The sequence below is a fragment of the Pseudorasbora parva genome, chromosome 12, assembly GCF_024679245.1.
Source record: "Pseudorasbora parva isolate DD20220531a chromosome 12, ASM2467924v1, whole genome shotgun sequence".
NCBI classification, from domain to species: Eukaryota; Metazoa; Chordata; class Actinopteri; order Cypriniformes; family Gobionidae; genus Pseudorasbora; species Pseudorasbora parva.
The window spans coordinates 40,231,092-40,251,257 of NC_090183.1; the positions used below are offsets into that span (position 1 = coordinate 40,231,092).

The 20,166-nt window shown below is 35.3% G+C and overlaps 1 protein-coding gene across 2 annotated transcripts in view; it reads right to left on the minus strand.

Moving 5' to 3' along the window:
• Positions 1–18,827, minus strand: part of LOC137094530 (immunoglobulin-like and fibronectin type III domain-containing protein 1) — a 39,452-nt gene extending 20,625 nt beyond the window's left edge. Inside the window, exons 1-4 of one of the 2 annotated variants that reach the window (XM_067460281.1) lie at positions 18,679–18,827; positions 9,722–9,809; positions 7,867–7,896; positions 2,811–2,930 (exon numbers count right to left, since the gene is read on the minus strand). In XM_067460281.1, the coding sequence (XP_067316382.1) occupies positions 2,811–2,930; positions 7,867–7,896; positions 9,722–9,770 (199 nt within the window). In that variant the 5' untranslated portion in view covers positions 9,771–9,809; positions 18,679–18,827. The remainder of the gene's footprint in view (positions 1–2,810; positions 2,931–7,866; positions 7,897–9,721; positions 9,810–18,678) is intronic. The other variant, XM_067460282.1, reaches the window with a different exon arrangement.
• Between the last annotated feature and the right edge of the window lie 1,339 nt (positions 18,828–20,166).

The window sequence follows — 20,166 nt, forward strand, 5'->3', positions numbered from 1 at the left end:
TCGTTTTTTAAAACAAAATTTCCCATCCACGGGGCCAAGCAAAGCAGTCTCATCAGCTTCTTCGTTCATGTTCACTCTAGGCTTGGGCGGTAATAAGGTAAAATGGTATACCGCGGGATCTAAAAATAGCAGCGGTATCAGTTTCAATACCTTCAAACCGTCAAAAAAAAATATTAAAAAAATATTAATTATTAAATATTTAATAAGTTGAACTAATTAAACTATTTACATATTAAATACTATTTATTTATTTAAAGCCTAAATATATGCGTTATTGTGACAGCGGATGAGAAAGAGAGAGAGGGGAAAAGACGGCGAGTCGGGCACTGAGTTATTCGGTCTCGAAAAAGAACAACTTCTGCAGTTTGGAAGTATTTTGGGTTTTGACCGAACGAGAAGGGAGAGGCGGTAAATATAGACGAGGCAATTTGCAAATTGTGCAACAAAAAGATGACCGCAAGAGATGGAAATACCTTGAACCTAAGGGCGCATATCCGAAAACCACCATCCACTCACTGCTGCGTGGATGAAAAACCGAGCGCACCCTCGGACTATGCTGTAATATTGCCGAAGCCTTTTGTCACACAGCTGGCAATGTAAGCAATAAGCATGAACTCCACAAGAATCAAGTGGACATGGGACTCACAAAACAAATGTCAATTGTCTGACAATTGTCTCATAACGGTAAGCATAAAACGTGCAGAGAGTTCCTCAGGGGCAGGGGCTCAAATGTAAAAAAAAAATATATATATATATATATATATACACATATACTTTGCATCACATAAATAAATTATATTTAAAAGTAGGCTATGTTAAAATAGAAAACCTTTTTTTCGGTATTTTTTATCATATAAATGCAGACTTGACTCGCATAAGGAACTTACTTAAAAATGTGAATGCAAATTTGAACAAATGGAATAACATTAATGGGCTTATTTTTTTATGCATTAATTCGTTTATTTAGGCCTATTTATTAATTCATTCGTTCAGGCCTATTCATTCATTCGTTTAGGCCTATTCATGAATTATTTTGTTTATTTAGGCCAGTTAACTCATTCATTCGTTAAAAGAACGAATGAATAAGCCTAAATAAACATCGTTTTTTTTTTTGCTGCAAAAAAACAAAAAACAAAACAAGCCGATGCAGGTCCCGCGGCATCGGCACCGTAGAGGACCGAGTCGGAGCTCAAATGACAACTCACTGTTTGGAGCCACAAGCACAACGGTTTTCAGCCCCGCATGCAAAGTTGTCGGTCCACAACGTGCCCTGTTAAAGCCGGACAAAGTTGGTTTTTCTAGCGAAAAATCTTGACTAGATTTGATGCCACTTGCCATTTGTTTCTTTTTTCTTTTCTTTTTCTCTTTTTCATTTATTGTTATTTATTTAATTAATTAATTCGTTAATCAATTGATTCAGGTAGCCTATTTTATTTGGTTTTCGTTAAAAACAATATTGTTAAGAAGACTGGAAAGAATTTATTTTTATTTAGGCCTATTACTTTGCAATCATTTTTATAATATAGATCTTTATGTTAATTCAACTCTGGTTGACTGTTGTGGGTCTATTTACACTTTTTTTTTATAAGCTGCTCTTTAAAGTTGTTCCAGGCAGTGTGATTTGATTTAATTCATTTGTGCGCGCTAAACCTGTTCTGGATGTTTATGTTAATTTAATTATGTTTGACTGTTGTATTGCACTTTTTTTAAACTGTTATTTGTTGCTAATACCAGTTGTTAATATTGTTGTGCATGTTATTTTGTTATTGTTTCAGTATTAGTGTTTGGTATTCAGTTTCTGAACGGTTTAGGCACAAGCCAACAGTTTGTTGACGCTGTCTGAGCCTTACATCATAATGTTTTAATTATTCACGGTAATACCGTATACCGAGGTAAAATAGGGAGGAGGTTTGACGGTATCAAAATTTGGATACCGCCCAAGCCTAGTTCACTCATGGTTTGTTGTTGTCGTGACTCCGGAGCGCTAGTTGGTGTTCCAGTATAATCGGTCCATCGAAACTCATTCATTGAAAAACGTTCCGCGGTGCAAAAATAAGTGCGGTAAAAAAATTATTATTATTATTATTTTTTGCGTAATTAATTAACGCGTTAAAGTCACGTAATTAATTAATTAATCTTTATATATATATATATATATATTATGTCAGTGCCACTGTTTTGTCTCAAGATGCACATCAAAGTTTTTTAAAAGCTATTTAAATGTGGTAGTTAAACTAAGGCCTAATCCTGACTTAATCTAAGACCTGTCTGTGAAACTGGGCTTTAATGACTATACTATTCTCATGAAAAGGTGGAAATAGCAATAATAAAATAAGCATGTTAGAAATGCTTACAGTTTTGAGTTTTTTCAGAGAAGATCAAGAAAATTGTATTGCAGTACCACAATAGCAAAGTTGAATACATTGCAGAAATCTATAGCTTGAAAGGTAAGATGTCATCATAAGCATAAATGAAAGCATGCATTACACATTTGTGGTCTTGCCCTGTGCATTTCAAACTAGCATGAAATGGGATATATGCTATTTGATTTCCTTCCCTCTGTGCATAGCTGTAGTCACATGTTAAAGCTGAAGGACAAGCAGAGAACCTGATAAATCTCTGATGTACTGTGCAAGTTAAGTCTGTGTAGCTGCACAGCTTAGACATTTAGGGCAGTAAATCTGTGCGGTAATCCTCTGTACGTGCTCATAGCTTGTTAATTTCACATCCAGGATCGTTTAGCTCTCAACTGTCGTCTCTAATCATATTTGCATTCACTTTTGTAGTGTCTTCTCTTTTAATGTGCTTACCTTCTTGAATGGTTAAAGCGATGGGTTTACGTGTGAAGTCAGGAGTTGTCATCCCCTCAGGAAGTTCCTCAACATACTGTGTAATCATAACACCAGGAACCTTGGATCTCTTTTTGATGCCTGAGAGAATCCAGATTCAGGGTACAATGTCAGAACATTGGGGGGAAACAACAAAACAACAGGTGTATGGTGATGTAACATATGCTGAAATATCACCTGCATGAATGTCTTTATTGAAAAGCTATTTACAAAACTGTGCACAAAATGCAATAAATTTCAAGTTGGGGTTGAAACATTTCCAGGGGTAAAAAGAGATAATATATGACATCCAATGATATTTGAACCATGAAAATGTCCTTCTTGATTTGCTTTACATTGCAAATTGAATAAATAGAGGAATCCATTTGGAAGTTGTCACACTGTTCACTGAGATTTTTTTTTTAACATCAATTTCTTTTTTACATGCCTTAAATATATGCCGTTATTACCGTAAAGATGTAGTTCATTGAACATGCATGGAACTTTGTGAACTTTTCTGCACTGAGCCATGTTGACAGACACTATATAGTCTCGCGTAACCAGACCTATGCCGAGCATCTCCTGACTGTAATTTTAAGTAGGGCAGATTGTGAAAGCTGAACACATGCACACACACTTTTGGTAGAGTTTGTGTTATTCAGCCTAAGGGTGGCGCTCTAATGTTGATTGACAACTTGGGGAGGAATTCCAGTGAGGAAAAGATATATAATAATAATAATAATAATAATAATAATAATAATAATAATAATAATAATAATAATAATATAATTCTTAACAGAGTATTATATGAAAATTTGTTTCTGCCACAGAATAAAACTTTTAAAAATATAATTGCGACTTGATGTCTCTTAATTCTGACAATATATCACACAATTCTGACTGTATATCTCACAATTCTGACTTTATATCGCACAATTCTGACTTTATATCTCACAATTCTGACTTTATATCACACAATTCTGACTTTATATCACACAATTCTGACTTTATATCTCACAATTCTGACTTTATATCTCAGTTCTGACTTTATATCACACAATTCTGACTTTATATCTCACAATTCTGACTTTATATCTCACAATTCTGACTTTATATCACACAATTCTGACTTTATATCTCACAATTCTGACTTTACATCACACAATTCTGACTTTATCTCACAATTCTGACTTTATATCACACAATTCTGACTTAATATCACACAATTCTGACTTTACATCACACAATTCTGACTTTATATCTCACAATTCTGACTTTATATCTCACAATTCTGACTTTATATCACACAATTCTGACTTTATATCTCACAATTCTGTCTTTATATCACACAATTCTGACTTTATATCTCACAATTCTGACTTTATATCTCACAATTCTGACTTTATCTCACAATTCTGACTTTATATCTCACAATTCTGACTTTATATCTCACAATTCTGACTTTACATCACACAATTCTGACTTTATATCTCACAATTCTGACTTTATATCACACAATTCTGACTTTATATCTCACAATTCGGACTTTATATCACACAATTCTGACTTTATATCACACAATTCTGACTTTATATCTCACAATTCTGATTTTATATCACACAATTCTGACTTTATATCACACAATTCTGACTTTATATCACACAATTCTGACTTTATATCTCACAATTCTGACTTTATATCACACAATTCTGACTTTATATCTCACAATTCTGACTTTATATCTCACAATTCTGACTTTATATCACACAATTCTGACTTTATATCACACAATTCTGATTTTATATCTCACAATTCTGACTTTATATCTCACAATTCTGACTTTATATCACACAATTCTGACTTTATATCTCACAATTCTGACTTTATATCTCACAATTCTGACTTTATATCACACAATTCTGACTTTATATCTCACAATTCTGACTTTATATCTCAATTCTGACTTTATATCACACAATTCTGACTTTATATCTCACAATTCTGATTTTATATCTCACAATTCTGATTTTATATCTCACAATTCTGATTTTATATCTCACAATTCTGACTTTATATCTCACAATTCTGACTTTATATCACACAATTCTGACTTTATATCTCACAATTCTGACTTTATATCTCACAATTCTGACTTTATATCTCACAATTCTGACTTTATATCTCAGTTCTGACTTTATATCACACAATTCTGACTTTATATCTCACAATTCTGATTTTATATCTCACAATTCTGATTTTATATCTCACAATTCTGATTTTATATCTCACAATTCTGATTTTATATCTCACAATTCTGACTTTATATCTCACAATTCTGACTTTATATCACACAATTCTGACTTTATATCTCACAATTCTGACTTTATATCTCACAATTCTGACTTTATATCTCACAATTCTGACTTTATATCTCAATTCTGACTTTATATCACACAATTCTGACTTTATATCTCACAATTCTGATTTTATATCTCACAATTCTGATTTTATATCTCACAATTCTGACTTTATATCACACAATTCTGACTTTATATCTCACAATTCTGACTTTATATCTCACAATTCTGACTTTATATCTCACAATTCTGACTTTATATCTCAGTTCTGACTTTATATCACACAATTCTGACTTTATATCACACAATTCTGACTTTATATCTCACAATTCTGACTTTATATCTCACAATTCTGACTTTATATCTCAGTTCTGACTTTATATCTCACAATTCTGACTTTATATCACACAATTCTGACTTTATATCACACAATTCTGACTTTATATCTCACAATTCTGACTTTATATCACACAATTCTGACTTTATATCACACAATTCTGACTTTATATCTCACAATTCTGACTTTATATCACACAATTCTGACTTTATATCACACAATTCTGACTTTATAACTCACAATTCTGACTTTATATCACACAATTCTGACTTTATATCTCACAATTCTGACTTTATATCACACAATTCTGACTTTATATCTCACAATTCTGACTTTATAACTCACAATTCTGACTTTATATCACACAATTCTGACTTTATATCTCACAATTCTGACTTTATATCACACAATTCTGACTTTATATCTCACAATTTTGATTTTATATCTCACAATTCTGATTTTATATCTCACAATTCTGATTTTATATCTCACAATTCTGACTTTATATCTCACAATTCTGACTTTATATCTCACAATTCTGACTTTATATCTCACAATTCTGACTTTATATCTCTTCTGAGGAAAGAAAAGTCAGTATTGTGAGATGAAAGTCTCAATTACCTTTTTTTTTATTCCATGGCGGAAACAAGCTTCCATTGGCTACTATTCACATGAGCACTTTTCTATTAAATGATTTATACTTTCATTAATTTGATGCATTACTCCACAACGGTGAACTTAAAAATTTTTAAATCTCACATTTACTTTCTACTCTAAGGAGTCCATTGCTGCAGTATCGGAAATCGTTTTCACACCTGAAAGTCTGAACCAAAGTTTGTGTTTTGATACATTGTATGCGTTTGGTTCGTTTTGGTTTGCTTTCACATTGCAGTTACGCAAGCGCACTAAAGAACTTTACATGACGCACTGGCGTCCTTTCGTCATTATCTATGTGGGCTTCATCTTAACATTGATTGGTTTGTTAGCGGACGTGCGTCTGACGTCAGTGTGTTGTCAATTCAGCAGGTAACTGACAAGAATGAATGAACAGACGCATATCGTTGCCAATACTGTTAATATTATGGCATTACTATCTGCAGCACCAACTATACTCGAGGCAAATTCACCAAATGAACATCCTCGTTGTGCAAACATTTTATCGGCGCCGACAGGAAAGGAGGAGAAGACTATAGGTTTCTTTTTTAGCCAAACAATGTATTTTGTTTTATAGTTATGTTTAAATATTATAATGTTATTTTTAAATTTAATCTAGGCTTGATTATGAAACGCGCACAGATGTGCAATATATGTCAAAGACATCGGGTCAGAAATGATTTTGACCACTTCATTAAGTTTTGTTTTGTAGAAAGCTTTGTATAAATTTTATCTTAATTTTAATAAATGTTCCATAATTTGCCTGAATTTAATAAATAGGCTTGACGGGGCGATCATTTGCGTTGCACATGAACTGGAGCATTCTCATAAATAAACCGAAACTCAGCATTAGGCTACTTGTCTCACAGACATGGAAAAAAAAAAAAAAAAAAAAAAAAAAAAATATATATATATATATATATATATATATATATATATATATATATATATATATATAAAGCTCGGAAATAAATAAGCACACTGTTCACGCGAGCTGACTGAGCGGTTCTGTTTAAAATGCTACAGTTTAATCTGTTTTTTCACTAATCCTACACCAGAACTTCCTGTAAATGGTCTGAAAGTCTGAACTATACCGAAAATGCTTTCACACAAGAAACAAACCGAGCCTTTGTTCAGTTTGGTCCAGACTGAGACTACCTCTTTTCGTCGGACCAAATTTCGTCTGTTTGGTCCGGACCATGATCCGAGGGAGGTTTCACACCTGTAATTTTGGTTCGTACCAAGCTGAAAAGTCCGAAAATCCGGACCAAACAAGGTAGGTGTGAAAGCACCCTTATACATGGTTTTGTTTCTTGGCAGACCTTTAAATATTATGACACACTGACTGTCGAAGTCAGTCAATCAGATTCAGAATGACAGCAATCTGCACAGTCATATGCAAATTAAAAAGTTTAAATGTATATCATGATAATGAGACATGACATGACAGACATGACATGACATGACATGACATGACATGACATGACATGACATGACATGACATGACATGACATGACATGACATGACATGACATGACATGACATGACATGACATGACATGACATGACATGACATGACATGACATGACATGACATGACATGACATGACATGACATGACATGACATCCAGTATATCATATATATATCATGACATGCATGTAGATTCAGATTGCTGTCATTCAGTTACCTTACCTTGTCTCCTAGTAGGTAGAATTTCCGGTCCTGGTACAGTATAGCCACAACATTACAGTACAACAGCAACAAAGGGAGGGAAACAAAGAAGGAAAACACAAAATTGTGAATCCTGTCTTTTTTCATTGTCAGGATTATAGACAAACATACATTTACTCACAAATACAACGGAAAACTCTGGACAAGGGAGAGACGGAGATTAAAGCAATAAAACATAATTATTCAATCCACTAAGGGGTTGAATGTAAGATTATTATAGACAAGATTAGAGAAAGATCAGACAAACTGGGAAGAGAATAAGTGTAAGACCTGTTTCACACAGCATACATTAGCAGAAGTGTTTTTAAATATTTTATTCTGGTTACAATATTCACACTGTATAGCTGTGAGTTTCTGTGCAAAGCATATTTCGACTGAATAGGCTATATCATAATATAGGCTATAGGACTATATTATAGGCTATACTTAACCAAATTATCTTTTTTGTTCAAATATAGGATTTTTTAACGTAATATACAGTCAATTACAGTGAACATGTAATCATGTACAGTTATACATTTTAGTAAATCTGGGCATGATTTGACAGCGCTGTGGTTTCAGCGCTGCTCTGACATATATGGAAGCTTGTTTCCACCACAGAATAAAATATTTTAAAAGATAATTGTGACCTTTTATCTCTCAATTGCGAGTTATAAAGTCAGAGTTGCATGATATAAATTCAGAATTGTGATTTTATAAAGTGAGACTTGCCACTTCTTTGCTTGCATTTGCGTTGTGAAACAGGCCTGTTTTTAATATCCTGCAATTTATATATTATCACCCATCATCATAAAAAAGGAGGGGTTCATAAATAACATAAGTAAAAAAGGAATAAAACATTTCTAATTAAATAAGGTAAAATAAATCCCCTCCTCAAAGCAAATGAAATAAAGTAAGTAAAAAAAAAAATCTAAGAAAAGAGAAATGATCAAAGAAAATAAATGTTAAGTGGGTGGATTTTTGTTTTTTTTGTTTTTTTTTAATAGTGCAAACAGTTTTTTTTGAAACGTAAGAGTGAGTTACAGGTTTGAATCCAGCCTGGTCCATTTCTCCCGCTCTTCTTTTCTGTCTCTATGCTGTCCTTCTCAACACAGACACTTCACATTCGGGTTGGTTGATGGTCGTCCCTCGCATCCATGGTTACACGATTCAAAGAAACCCGTGCTGAATGACAGCAAATGCTCACAGGGCTGTTTAGTGAGCTTCCAGATGAAGGCTCTGCTTTCATAAGCCACATTCACAGCCTCTTCTTCATTTGCATCTTGTGCACAGTGGCCAGTTTCCAAACCCACAACCTACGACTTTAACCAGCCGTTTGATCATTCATGTGTTTAAACAAATTTGAACGGCTAGGTTAGATTCAACACTTGCTTTTATCTCGCTATCTTGCTCTTCTAACCGCCCAGGGACCGATATATTATTCACTTTGCCATGGAGAAGAGGTCATTAGATTTTATCTGGAAAATCCAGCATTGCCTTTTAACGCAGCTGCTTACTGTAGTAGAACTTTACTAAATGAGACCCATGTCCTATCAAGCGTGTCGAATTCCATTGCTATACTCTCGTCATTATGAATACAATGAAAACCGATTAACTAAATTACATCCTCTGGGAATAGTTACCATTAAAAAAGAGAGAGAATTATACAACAAAAAAGCCTCCCCCCAACATCATCTATGTTTCTCTACTAGCAAGTCTTCATGGAGAGCATGGCTGGATTTGTTGTTTCAGTAATTCAGTAATAGAGCAGTTGGACAAGGTTCGGTGCCGGTGTCAGCCTGCCATATGGGAGAGAGAACAATTATATTGTTCTTACCGCCTTGCCCGGCAGCAGTTGGATCTAAAACCTTGGCTTTTTTCATCATCTTGATGCGGTCCAATGGCTCAAGAATTCAGAAGTATCTCTGGGTAAGAGAAAAGCAATATGAAAGGTCAATTCAATTTCAGTCTCATTAAACATTTGGGGAGATTAAAATGTTTGCACAGGATGCAATTAGATGTATTTTTGGATTTATAATTTTATAAATCAATCAGTCTATGATATTTGTCCAGTGTGCTTCTGAAGAATTTATCCCCATTAATCACACACCTCAAAATAGGTGCAACTAGTTTTTGCACATTTAAATAGCCTATTAAGTTCAAGGAAAAGAGCAATTCAGGTAAAATAGGCCCAGAGACGGAGCAAAGTAGGACGACAGTTATCCCATCTGTTGAGATGTGATGCAGTGTGACAGTGCAGTGCATTATGTTCCATTAGAGAGGCTTTGGGCCTAGTCAGCAAAACCTCCATGGCTGTAGTCATTCATCTTTTCAAATCCACTCACATATATATATATAGTTCAGATCCAGTCAGTGTGTCCTCACTAGTATTCTAGCACTAGCATAGGACTAATATGGGATTTTGACATGTTTGGATTTAACCGTCTCTTGCAGGGAGACAAATTGGCTTTGAGGAGGAGAGCTGAAAATATTTTAGTACGCATGTGTTTGAAATTTTTAGCTTTGTTTTAAAACCGATTGCGCTGTCTACTGCATAAAGAGGGGTGTCACACAGGACGTACAGCATGTATCCATTTGTGCTGTTTTAAATGTGTTTTATGTGTGAACACATGGTAGATGGACCTTTGACTCATTTGCCCTGCATTTTTTTAAGATACAATGACAAGGTAGCTTCTTCTGAATAATGAACACATCCTTGAATATGAACCGTGCCTAAGGCAGCAACCTTACTGAATTGCAATAGCATGCCACATAGAGTGTTCAATGCGTGACGACAATTGCTTTAAATACAATTAGCCGTTCACGTTGCTAGGACAACATTGCAGTAGTCTATGCAACTAATCACACCTAAATATTTGAGTAAAATAGGTCATTTTTAATTAAAGGGACTATATACACACCTAAATGATTGTATATAGGACCGTACTAATACTGTGTTTGACCCCCTTTCACCTTCAGAACTGCCTTAATTCTATGTAGCATCTTGCAGTTGATTGAGATTTGTGGGATGCACATCCAGGCCACGAAGCTCCCGTTCCACCACATCCCAAAGATACTCTATTGGGTTAAAATCTGGTGACTGTGGGGGCCATTTTAGTACAGTTAACTCATTGTCATGTTCAAAAAAACAATTTGAAATGATTCGAGCTTTGTGACATGGTGCATTATCCTGCTGGAAGTAGCCATCAGAGGATGGGTACATGGTGGTCATAAAGGTATGGACAGAAACAATGCTCAGGTAGGCCGTGGCATTTAAATGATGCCCAGTTGGCACTAAGGGGCCTAAAGTGTGCCAATAAACATCCCCCACACCATTACACCACCACCACCAGACTGCACAGTGGTAACAAGGCATGATGGATCCATGTTCTCATTCTGTTTACGCCAAATTCTGACTCTACCATCTGAATGTCTCGACAGAAATCGAGACTCATCAGACTAGGCAACATTTTTCCAGTCTTCAACTGTCCAATTTTGGTGAGCTTTTGCAAATTGTAGCCTCTTTTTCCTATGTGTAGTGGAGATGAGTGGTACCCGGTGGGGTCTTCTGCTTTTGTAGCCCATCCGCCTCAAGGTTGTGCGTGTTGTGGCTTCACAAATGCTTCGCTGCATACCTCGGTTGTATCGAGTGGTTATTTCAGTCAAAGTTGCTCATCTGTCAACTTGAATCAGTCGGCTCATTCTCCTCTGACCTCTAGCATCAACAAGGCATTTTCGCCCACAGGACTGCCGCATACTGAATGTTTTTCCCTTTTCACGCCATTCTTTGTAAACCTTAGAAATTGTTGTGCGTGAAAATCCCATAACTGAGCAGATTGTGAAATACTCAGACCAGCCCGTCTGGCACCAACAACCATGCCATGCTTAAAATTGCTTAAATCTCCTCTCTTTCCCATTCTGACATTCAGTTTGGAGTTCAGGAGATTGTCTTGACCAGGACCACACCCCTAAATGCTTTGAAGCAACTGCCATGTGATTGGTTGATTAAATAAGTGAATTGCTCAATTCATTGCTTGGTAAAAAAAAGTTGTAAATAGCTTTGCAGCAATATACAGCAAAATATCTATTCAGCAATAACGAACATCCAGATGTCTTCCACGCTGATGACAGCGACATTTTGAATATGTAATGTGCTGTGTGCTTTTCTCACAATAACAAAATTAAAAACAACAAAAATGACGGCAGTGAGACAGCGGCAGTTAAGAAAGCATCTGATCATAGTGATGTCAATATATTTGTACTCGCTCAATTCACCAATATCATGTTGACAGTTTGATTATGAAGTGTGTATATAGACTATATAAGCCTGATTTTTTTTAAGACCAGGTAACACATTACAAGTAATTTGAGTTACTTAACCAGATTACTTTTTTCAAATAACTAGTAAAGTAAAGCTTTAAAAAAAAAAAAAAAATCAGTTACTTTTTCAAACAAGTAGCGCAAATAACTTTTTCCCATTTATTGACTGGCAGCTCTCCATGTTGAGAGACATCAGTAGTAAGTGCAGATTGGCATTGTGTGTGAACAAGATATTTATTGTAGTTCTAGACTAAATGTGAACAAGGCATTTACTAATCTCACTAATCAGAATATTATGCAAAAATCCTATAATTAAATGGTAAATTAAACAAATATTTTTATGAATTTAATCTCACTTTATTGACCAATGTTCTTGCTGCTGACCTTTGATTCAATTAAACCATTAGCAAAAATTTGTTTTAGATTTGTTTGTTTTTATTGGAGGTGACTTTCTTCTCCTGCAAACTTTTTTTCTGCAGTACAAAATGGCAGCACAGCTGAAAGGTTTGTTTAAGCGGCGCCCTCTACTGTATACGCATGAATTTGCATTTCCTTCAGCCTTATTATTTCAATTTTGATGTGAAGAGGTCTTTAAATTTGCCCAAAAATAAAACTTTTTTTGTTATAAAAAAAACAAGACTAGCCCTGGTGAGGAAAAGTAAAGCTTTAAAGTAACTAAATAATAAAATAATGCAATAGTGCACCCTGAAATAAAAAAATAAAGTACTATTTCAAAGGTAGAAATTTAGAAATGACCGCTATAAACAACAACATTGTATGATGCTGGCGGCTTGCACGCACTCACAGGAGCGCACGCGCACAAAGGCTAATGGCTGAGCTCAATATTTTGACTGAATAATAAGGTTTCTTTCTCGCAATACTTTTTTTAGTATATCTTCTGAACACTTTCCTTTTATGGCATGCGTCTCACTGTATCATTGCGTGATACTTTTGTTTCCTTTTTGTAAATTTTAGCATGATCGCCATTCACTGCCATTATATGGAGGAGCGCGTGCAGGACATTTAAAAAAAAATTCTCCCTTTGAGGTCCGAAAAAGAAAGAGAACATAAGGCATTGGAACAATAGCTGGGTGAGTAAAAGATGACTATTTTCATTTCAGGGTGTACTATCCCTTTAAGGGAGTAACCTAATATTACATTACTGTTCAAAGTAACTTTCACCAACATTATGCAAGACTATAATTTGAATGAATCCCTTTCCTTTGGAGGATATATTGACATTACAGTACAGAACAGCTCTTTCTGCATTATTCTGAACATTGTAAGCATTTTATGTCCTTTGGCGAAAGAGAGACTCTCAAGTGCAGGCATAAACTTCACACCCTTCTGAATTTTGTATTTCACATAAAACAATCATTATAGGCTTTCATAGACAACCAGGAAAGGTGTCATTTTTTAAGTTTTGTTATAAGCTGTTTACACGTTGCCAACAAAAAAGTGATTAAATACATGAAAATTCATACAATATCAATGATCGTTTTCAGCACCGCATGATAAATGTTTAAAATTGAGATATTCTTCACACAGTTTCTCACAGTGCATTACATGATTTCCTCATTGAAAGGTAATTTCTCAGTGAAAGCAAATTTTGTCCAAACGAGGTGAAATGCTGTCTAGCTAGGCAGTTGATTAGGTTTTGGACAGAGCTTGTTTATTTGGAATGATCTCGTAGTCTAGGACCCTCAATGGATCTCTTGTCAATGACTCTGCTAATGGTAGTCTCAATCTCATCTCAGAAACAGAATGACGCAGGCTGTTTTATGCACAGGCTATCTTTTTTCATAAATAACTCTATGAAATTGCATTCTGTGCTACATCAGTCATCTGACCGAGTGCATATTCCATACACAATAGCATGCTGATTGGCCTCTTATAGACACTGCACAGAGCATAATGTGATATAAAATGCAAGCGTTTTGTGGATCACAAGCTGCTGAAATCTGACATTTGAGTGTCATCCTTCAACATGCATGTGATTCATTGCACTCATCATTATGCATGGTTTGGCTTGTCATTTCTGTTGGCGTAAAACCTGCCAGCTATTATTTCAATTGGTTGCATCATGAATAAAACTACGACAGTTAAATTACTGCTTCGGATAGTAATACACATTTTGCTAAATATGATCAGCTTCCGGTCGAACAAGTTAATGCATGTGCTGAAGTCATAAAGCTCATGAAATTAATTTGCATTTAGCATCATGAACTGAAATGAACAGCATCTATTAATCTAGATCAATGTAATTTCATGTATACCACTTAAAGTTGCATAAATTAGTTATGAATTATCTTGTTGACAATAAACAATGGTATATTTATCAATTCAAATATCAACATTGACATAGATTTTCGAATGCTGTAAAAAAATGTAATTGTTATTTGATGATATCTAATGCATTACAATAAGGTTCAAAACATCAGTTTACCAAAACGCTGATGTCTATTATACCACTGGTCTCAACCAAGCGGCAACCTCCCGCGATCTCTCTTGAAGCCAATATGGAAGTAATGTAAACTGTAATTCCTTAACTGGCCACTAGAGGCAGGCTCCAGAAGGGAGCAGAATCTCATTGAGCCCCATGTTAAAATTCTCAACTTTAAAGCAGAAAAAACATGTTTACAGCCTGGTACAAATTGTGGTTTTGGCTTATAAGGCTAATTTTGATCTTCATGACAACTCTGAGGGGGGTGAATTTTTTTATAACTCATTCGTTTCCGTTATATAAAGCCTTAAGGTTCTGCATAATTAAGGGTTTGGTTACAAGTGGATAGCCATTTATCCACCGTCTATAGTTATTGCGTCACCTCAGCTCCGCACACATCCCACCTTTTTGCCCATTTTCTGTTATCCGGGAGTGACACGCGTTGACTCGCTCACAAGATGCGCCCAGCTCGGTTGATGGCCCAGCTCGACCCTACTTTAAGCTTCAGAACGGCTTATCAGAATCCTATGGGTGACGTCACGGACACTACGTCCATATTTTTTTACAGTCTATGGTCTCAACTGGTGGGTCTAAATGCAAATAATAAAATGGAACATAGCTAGAGAGTACAATGAATAGACATGTGACCCTGGACCACAAATCCAGTCATACATTGCATGGATTTTTCTTTTAGGATGGGATATGAATTCAAGATCATTTTCTATGAAGTTGTTTTGGAAATTTCCTTCTGTAAATATATCACAAATGTATTATTTTATAAGTAATATGCATTGCTTCATTTGGACAACTTTAAAGGCGATTTTCTCGATTTAGATTTTTTTCCTCTCCAGATTTTCAATAGTTGTATCTTGGCCTTGTCATGTCATATCCTAACAAACCATACATCAATAGAAAGCTTATTTATTTCAGCTTTCAGATGATGTATGAATCTCAATTTAAAAAAACTGACCCTTATGACTGGTTTTGTGGTCCATGTCACATATCAGCTTCTAATAGGGAGGAATATACTTCCAGTATCTTTTGTTTTTCAACAGCTGTGCGTCCAGGCAAATTCGTTTTTTTCAGTGCAAATTCATCTGTCACTAGTAGAAGCAGCCAATTAGGCGAATGCCAGCACGGACGGGTTGTGTGATATCACCCCATTCTCAAAAAACATGGACACAATGACATAAGGTAGAACAAACTGGACCTAGACTAAATTAAAACAGATCACTTTAAGCGAGAGTAAACATGGATTGTGCCAACCACAATTTGTTTTGTACAAAACAAAACAGTCAATTTGTATACGATTTTGGCATAGTGTTGGTTCACCACTTGATCCAGTGTAAAATCTGTCTGCTCTAACAAAACTATTGGAGAAACACTATTCCACATTCTCTGATTACAGAACAAGGTATTCAGAAAGACAAATGTCTGTATTTGAACACCCATGCCAGTTTTTAGTATGTCCTAAGCAGCCCTGGCTTCAGCTCATTTTGGAAAACAAGCTATCTAACCCTCCTAAGCAAAATATCCCGTCACTGAAGCTTGCCAAGCTGAGGGTCTTCAGTTTACACGCAACCTGAGCTTCACACCACTCAGCGCAGTCACATGCTTATATGGGACAAGAAAGCACTTCATTTCACTGCCATTTTCGGTATTCCAATCTTAAATGTAGGTATATTCCCATCTTACTTAACAAATTAGTAGTTTATTGTGCAAAGTCCTGTGTTTAGAATAGCTTCCAGGGATTTCCACCTGTATCTCAGAACTGCTACATAAAGGAGACATTTTCATCGTGCTGAGAAACCAAAGCCATGCTTCATAACATAATTACATGCCAGCGGCAGGCGGGCAGTATAGCAGTAATGACAGTGCATGAGTAAACTACCACTTCACACAGCTATATGAAAAGCAAGTCTAATGACATGCTCAAGTTTTAAACTATACACTAACCCTTTTTTTCCCTCTCTGAGATTTGCCCTGCTGACATGTTTAGTAGGACACAGTCATTTGTCAAATGATAGGCTATCATGCCAGCTAGCGCAGCCCTCGGTTGGCGCTAGTTATTTACATTTTCTAGAAGCTGCCGAAGTTCACTAAGAGACCCGCTTATAAAGTAATAGCATGCATATCATTTTCACACAATGGTGACATTTATGTGAACACCAGTGGGTAAGCTCTACATCTAGCTTTTCCAATGGGTCTTTTCAATATTGAAATGTCCTAACGGTATTTAATCATCACAAGGAAAATGTTAATAAAAATAAATCTAATTCCAGAGCAGTGATTATTTTGGTAATCGCCTAATCACTGCAATGCATAACTAATTTCCTTAAACAGCAGGCTTGCACTAAATTCAATATCGATGGAAGCATTAAGTGTATTTTTCCTCTTACGGAAGACTGGCAATGAGCCCCTCAGCAACACATTTAGGTGAGGAAATGTTCATGTTATAAATCAGCCTTCTTGTCAGTACTTTATTTAGAGTACAGAAGATGCGATTCCACAGGGTGTTTAAGTGAGCAAAATGACCATCAGTAATAGGCAAAGCCAATTTTGCTCCGTCTATCACCCTCCTATATTTCTCTGATTGGTGATAAAATCTCTTCCTCTGTCCTTTCAGCCTTGCCCTGTTAAAATGGCTCCTGTGGATGGACTCTCCAGGCATCTCAAATGTCCCCATGCACCTCTTAACTCTGTGTGCAGATACAAATCTGTGGCTCACAGAAGACAACATGTAAAAATAAATGAGTGTAAAGATCCTGCCAGTGACAAGCTTTGCTGGTAAATAATAATTGCTGAACCAATTTGCTGGTTTATTTCCTGTTTCTATATTTCAGGATCAGCTTTAAATTGTTTTCAGCCCTTCACAACATTGTAAAGCACCGATGCTGATGCCAGCATGAGACCTTTTTTTATGCATTCAATTTATAGTTATACTGAATATTTTAAAGCAACTCCCATAGGTACACATTAAGATTTTATTGTTCCATAAGGTCTTGTTTCTTTTTTCGTACACAGCTTCTTCGTCATCTGAGGAAAGTGGTTTGCATTTCTGTCACGTTGATATTTTTGTATCTTCTGTATTTTATAAATTATATGTTTAATGTGTCATATTGAGGGTGTTTTTGAGAGCTAGCAAGTAAAATTTGAATGATTCACATTTATCAACCAGAACGTTGAATCCAGGTAAGATGATGTATACCCTGATTTAAGCAGTTCTTTGGTCGCTTTTATAATCCAGATGTTCTGTATTAGTATCCCACATTATTGAATGTTACACCATTACCTGCATGCTTCCTCTTTTTTTCCTCACCATCACATGTTTCATTACAGTAGTCTTTTGGATGATTTGTTAAACTCCAAAGCACAAAAATGTATGTTCACTAAATTATTTTATTATTTTAAATGTCATGTGGCACATGTGTCATATATACATTAGCATGGACATCCACTCACTGATTCAAAATCCTTCAAGTACATTGAATTTGTTTGATGTGATACTTGTATCTATAGTTAGATCATCCCTGCAACTGTTCTGATTTGACATCGTGCCACCTGACTAGCAGCTATCACAGATTCCATACTCCGAAACCCAAATCGGAAAGACCAATCTGAACGAATCTGACGTGTGGCCACCAAATTAGCTGTAAAGAAACTGCATTTAAAACATCTAATAATGTTATGAGATGGTATGAAGTAAGTCTATAAACAGGGAGTTAGTCTTTAAACCAGAATATAATTTTAGAGCTTAGTGGTGTCAGAACTCACAAGGTTGTCAGCTCTGCATTGTAAAAACTCCACAGGCGCTATATTAAGTCAAAGTACATTCATAGTTCAGTACACCCCACAGAGTACAAAATAAAGTTTGTGTCACATAGAAAATATACAAGTGTCTGTTCCAGGTACACATGGGTGGTGAGAGAATTTGGCACAATGCAAAAGTATGAAGCTCTTATTGTTTTCTTGTTCTTTGTTCATGTCTCTTACTTTTGTCACAACAACGACAACAAAAAATAAATCCCTACCTGTTCAGTTCTGTGCTCCTCTCTTGCTTCTTTCAAAGTGCTCTGGCCTCTTCTGATATTTGAGTGCTGCCTCCAAGTTGTCCAAGGTAATAAATCCTTTGAGTTTGTGTGTGTGTGTGCGCGCACGCTGTTCCCATGCGTTCAACCTTGGCTTCCATCAAAAGCAAGTTCTCCTGTTTGAAGGGAGGATCTTTGGGAAGACACCTAACTTGTGTAGACACCTTATTGTTATGAAATGACTTTTTAAATTATTTCATCTTACTCTTACCTGGGAAGTTGATAGTTTCACTTCAGATTGACAGTCAAATACCGGAATGAAATGTAGAATTGAATTGTTGAATTAGAACTGCTAAAACTCAATTAGAACTCAACAGTTCTGAAATGACCAACTTCTCTTTCTGCGCTTTATTCTCCTGTAAAACAGCAATTAAAGACATCATTTGCGATACGACTTGGCAAAATTAAGCATTTTTTTTGTACCTTTAGCTGCACTGAGAACTGGAGCTGGAGTGTTCTGACACTGGTGGTTTGTCAAGAAATCACAGATTTTGCAGTGAACAATATTATATATAATATTAAATACACTGTAAAAAAATATTTAAAAAAAAGTTACCTGGTTGCCTTAACATTTTGAGTTCATTGAAATTAAAATTTTGAGTTAATACAATGAATTTTTTTGAGATTCGACAACCTTTATTAAAATACTTTTAAAAGATTTTGTATGCATATTGAGTAATTGTGTGTGTTATTTCTGATGACGCAGTGAAACATGCCAAATAGTGCTATTTTCATGATTTATCACATTTTTTATGTGGTTCAGATACAATAATATTTTGAGTTTCTATTTATTAAACAAATCTCCTTCATTGCTTCGAATCAACGCAATTCACCAGCATATATTACAGTGAATGCCATACCGAACGGTTCAATATTATATTGAGTATTGTGACATCCCTAATTTTCACTATTTCACTCTTAAAAATAAATTGTGTTTATTGATATAAAGAACCACTGAGAAATTAATGGTTATTAAGAATTGTTCAATTAAAGGTATTTTAGGGAACCCAACATGTTTCTTTTGTGGCATTGCTGTGAAAACCAACCTTATTTTTTGAGAACCCTTTATTTTTAAGAGTATAGAGAACCTTAAGTGCAGTGGAACCATAAATGCCAATAAAGAACCCAGAGGTGTCAAACGTATTCACATTCATTCCTCAGGTAGAAGTCTAGATACTAGGGTTTAAAAGGACTTCTGTAGAAGGTGAAGTATCAACTCAAGCTTTTTACTCAAGTAAAAGTGTAAAAAAATACTGGTTTCAAAACTACTTAAAGTATAGTAAAAGTAATGTGAGGGAAAATTTTGAAATACTCTAGGCTACCTGTTTCAGCCGCATATATGCCCATTGAAAATGAATGTATTTTAGTACAATGCAATACATTTAATAACCATGTATGTGTACTACTGAGCATTAACGTGATTCGTGGAGC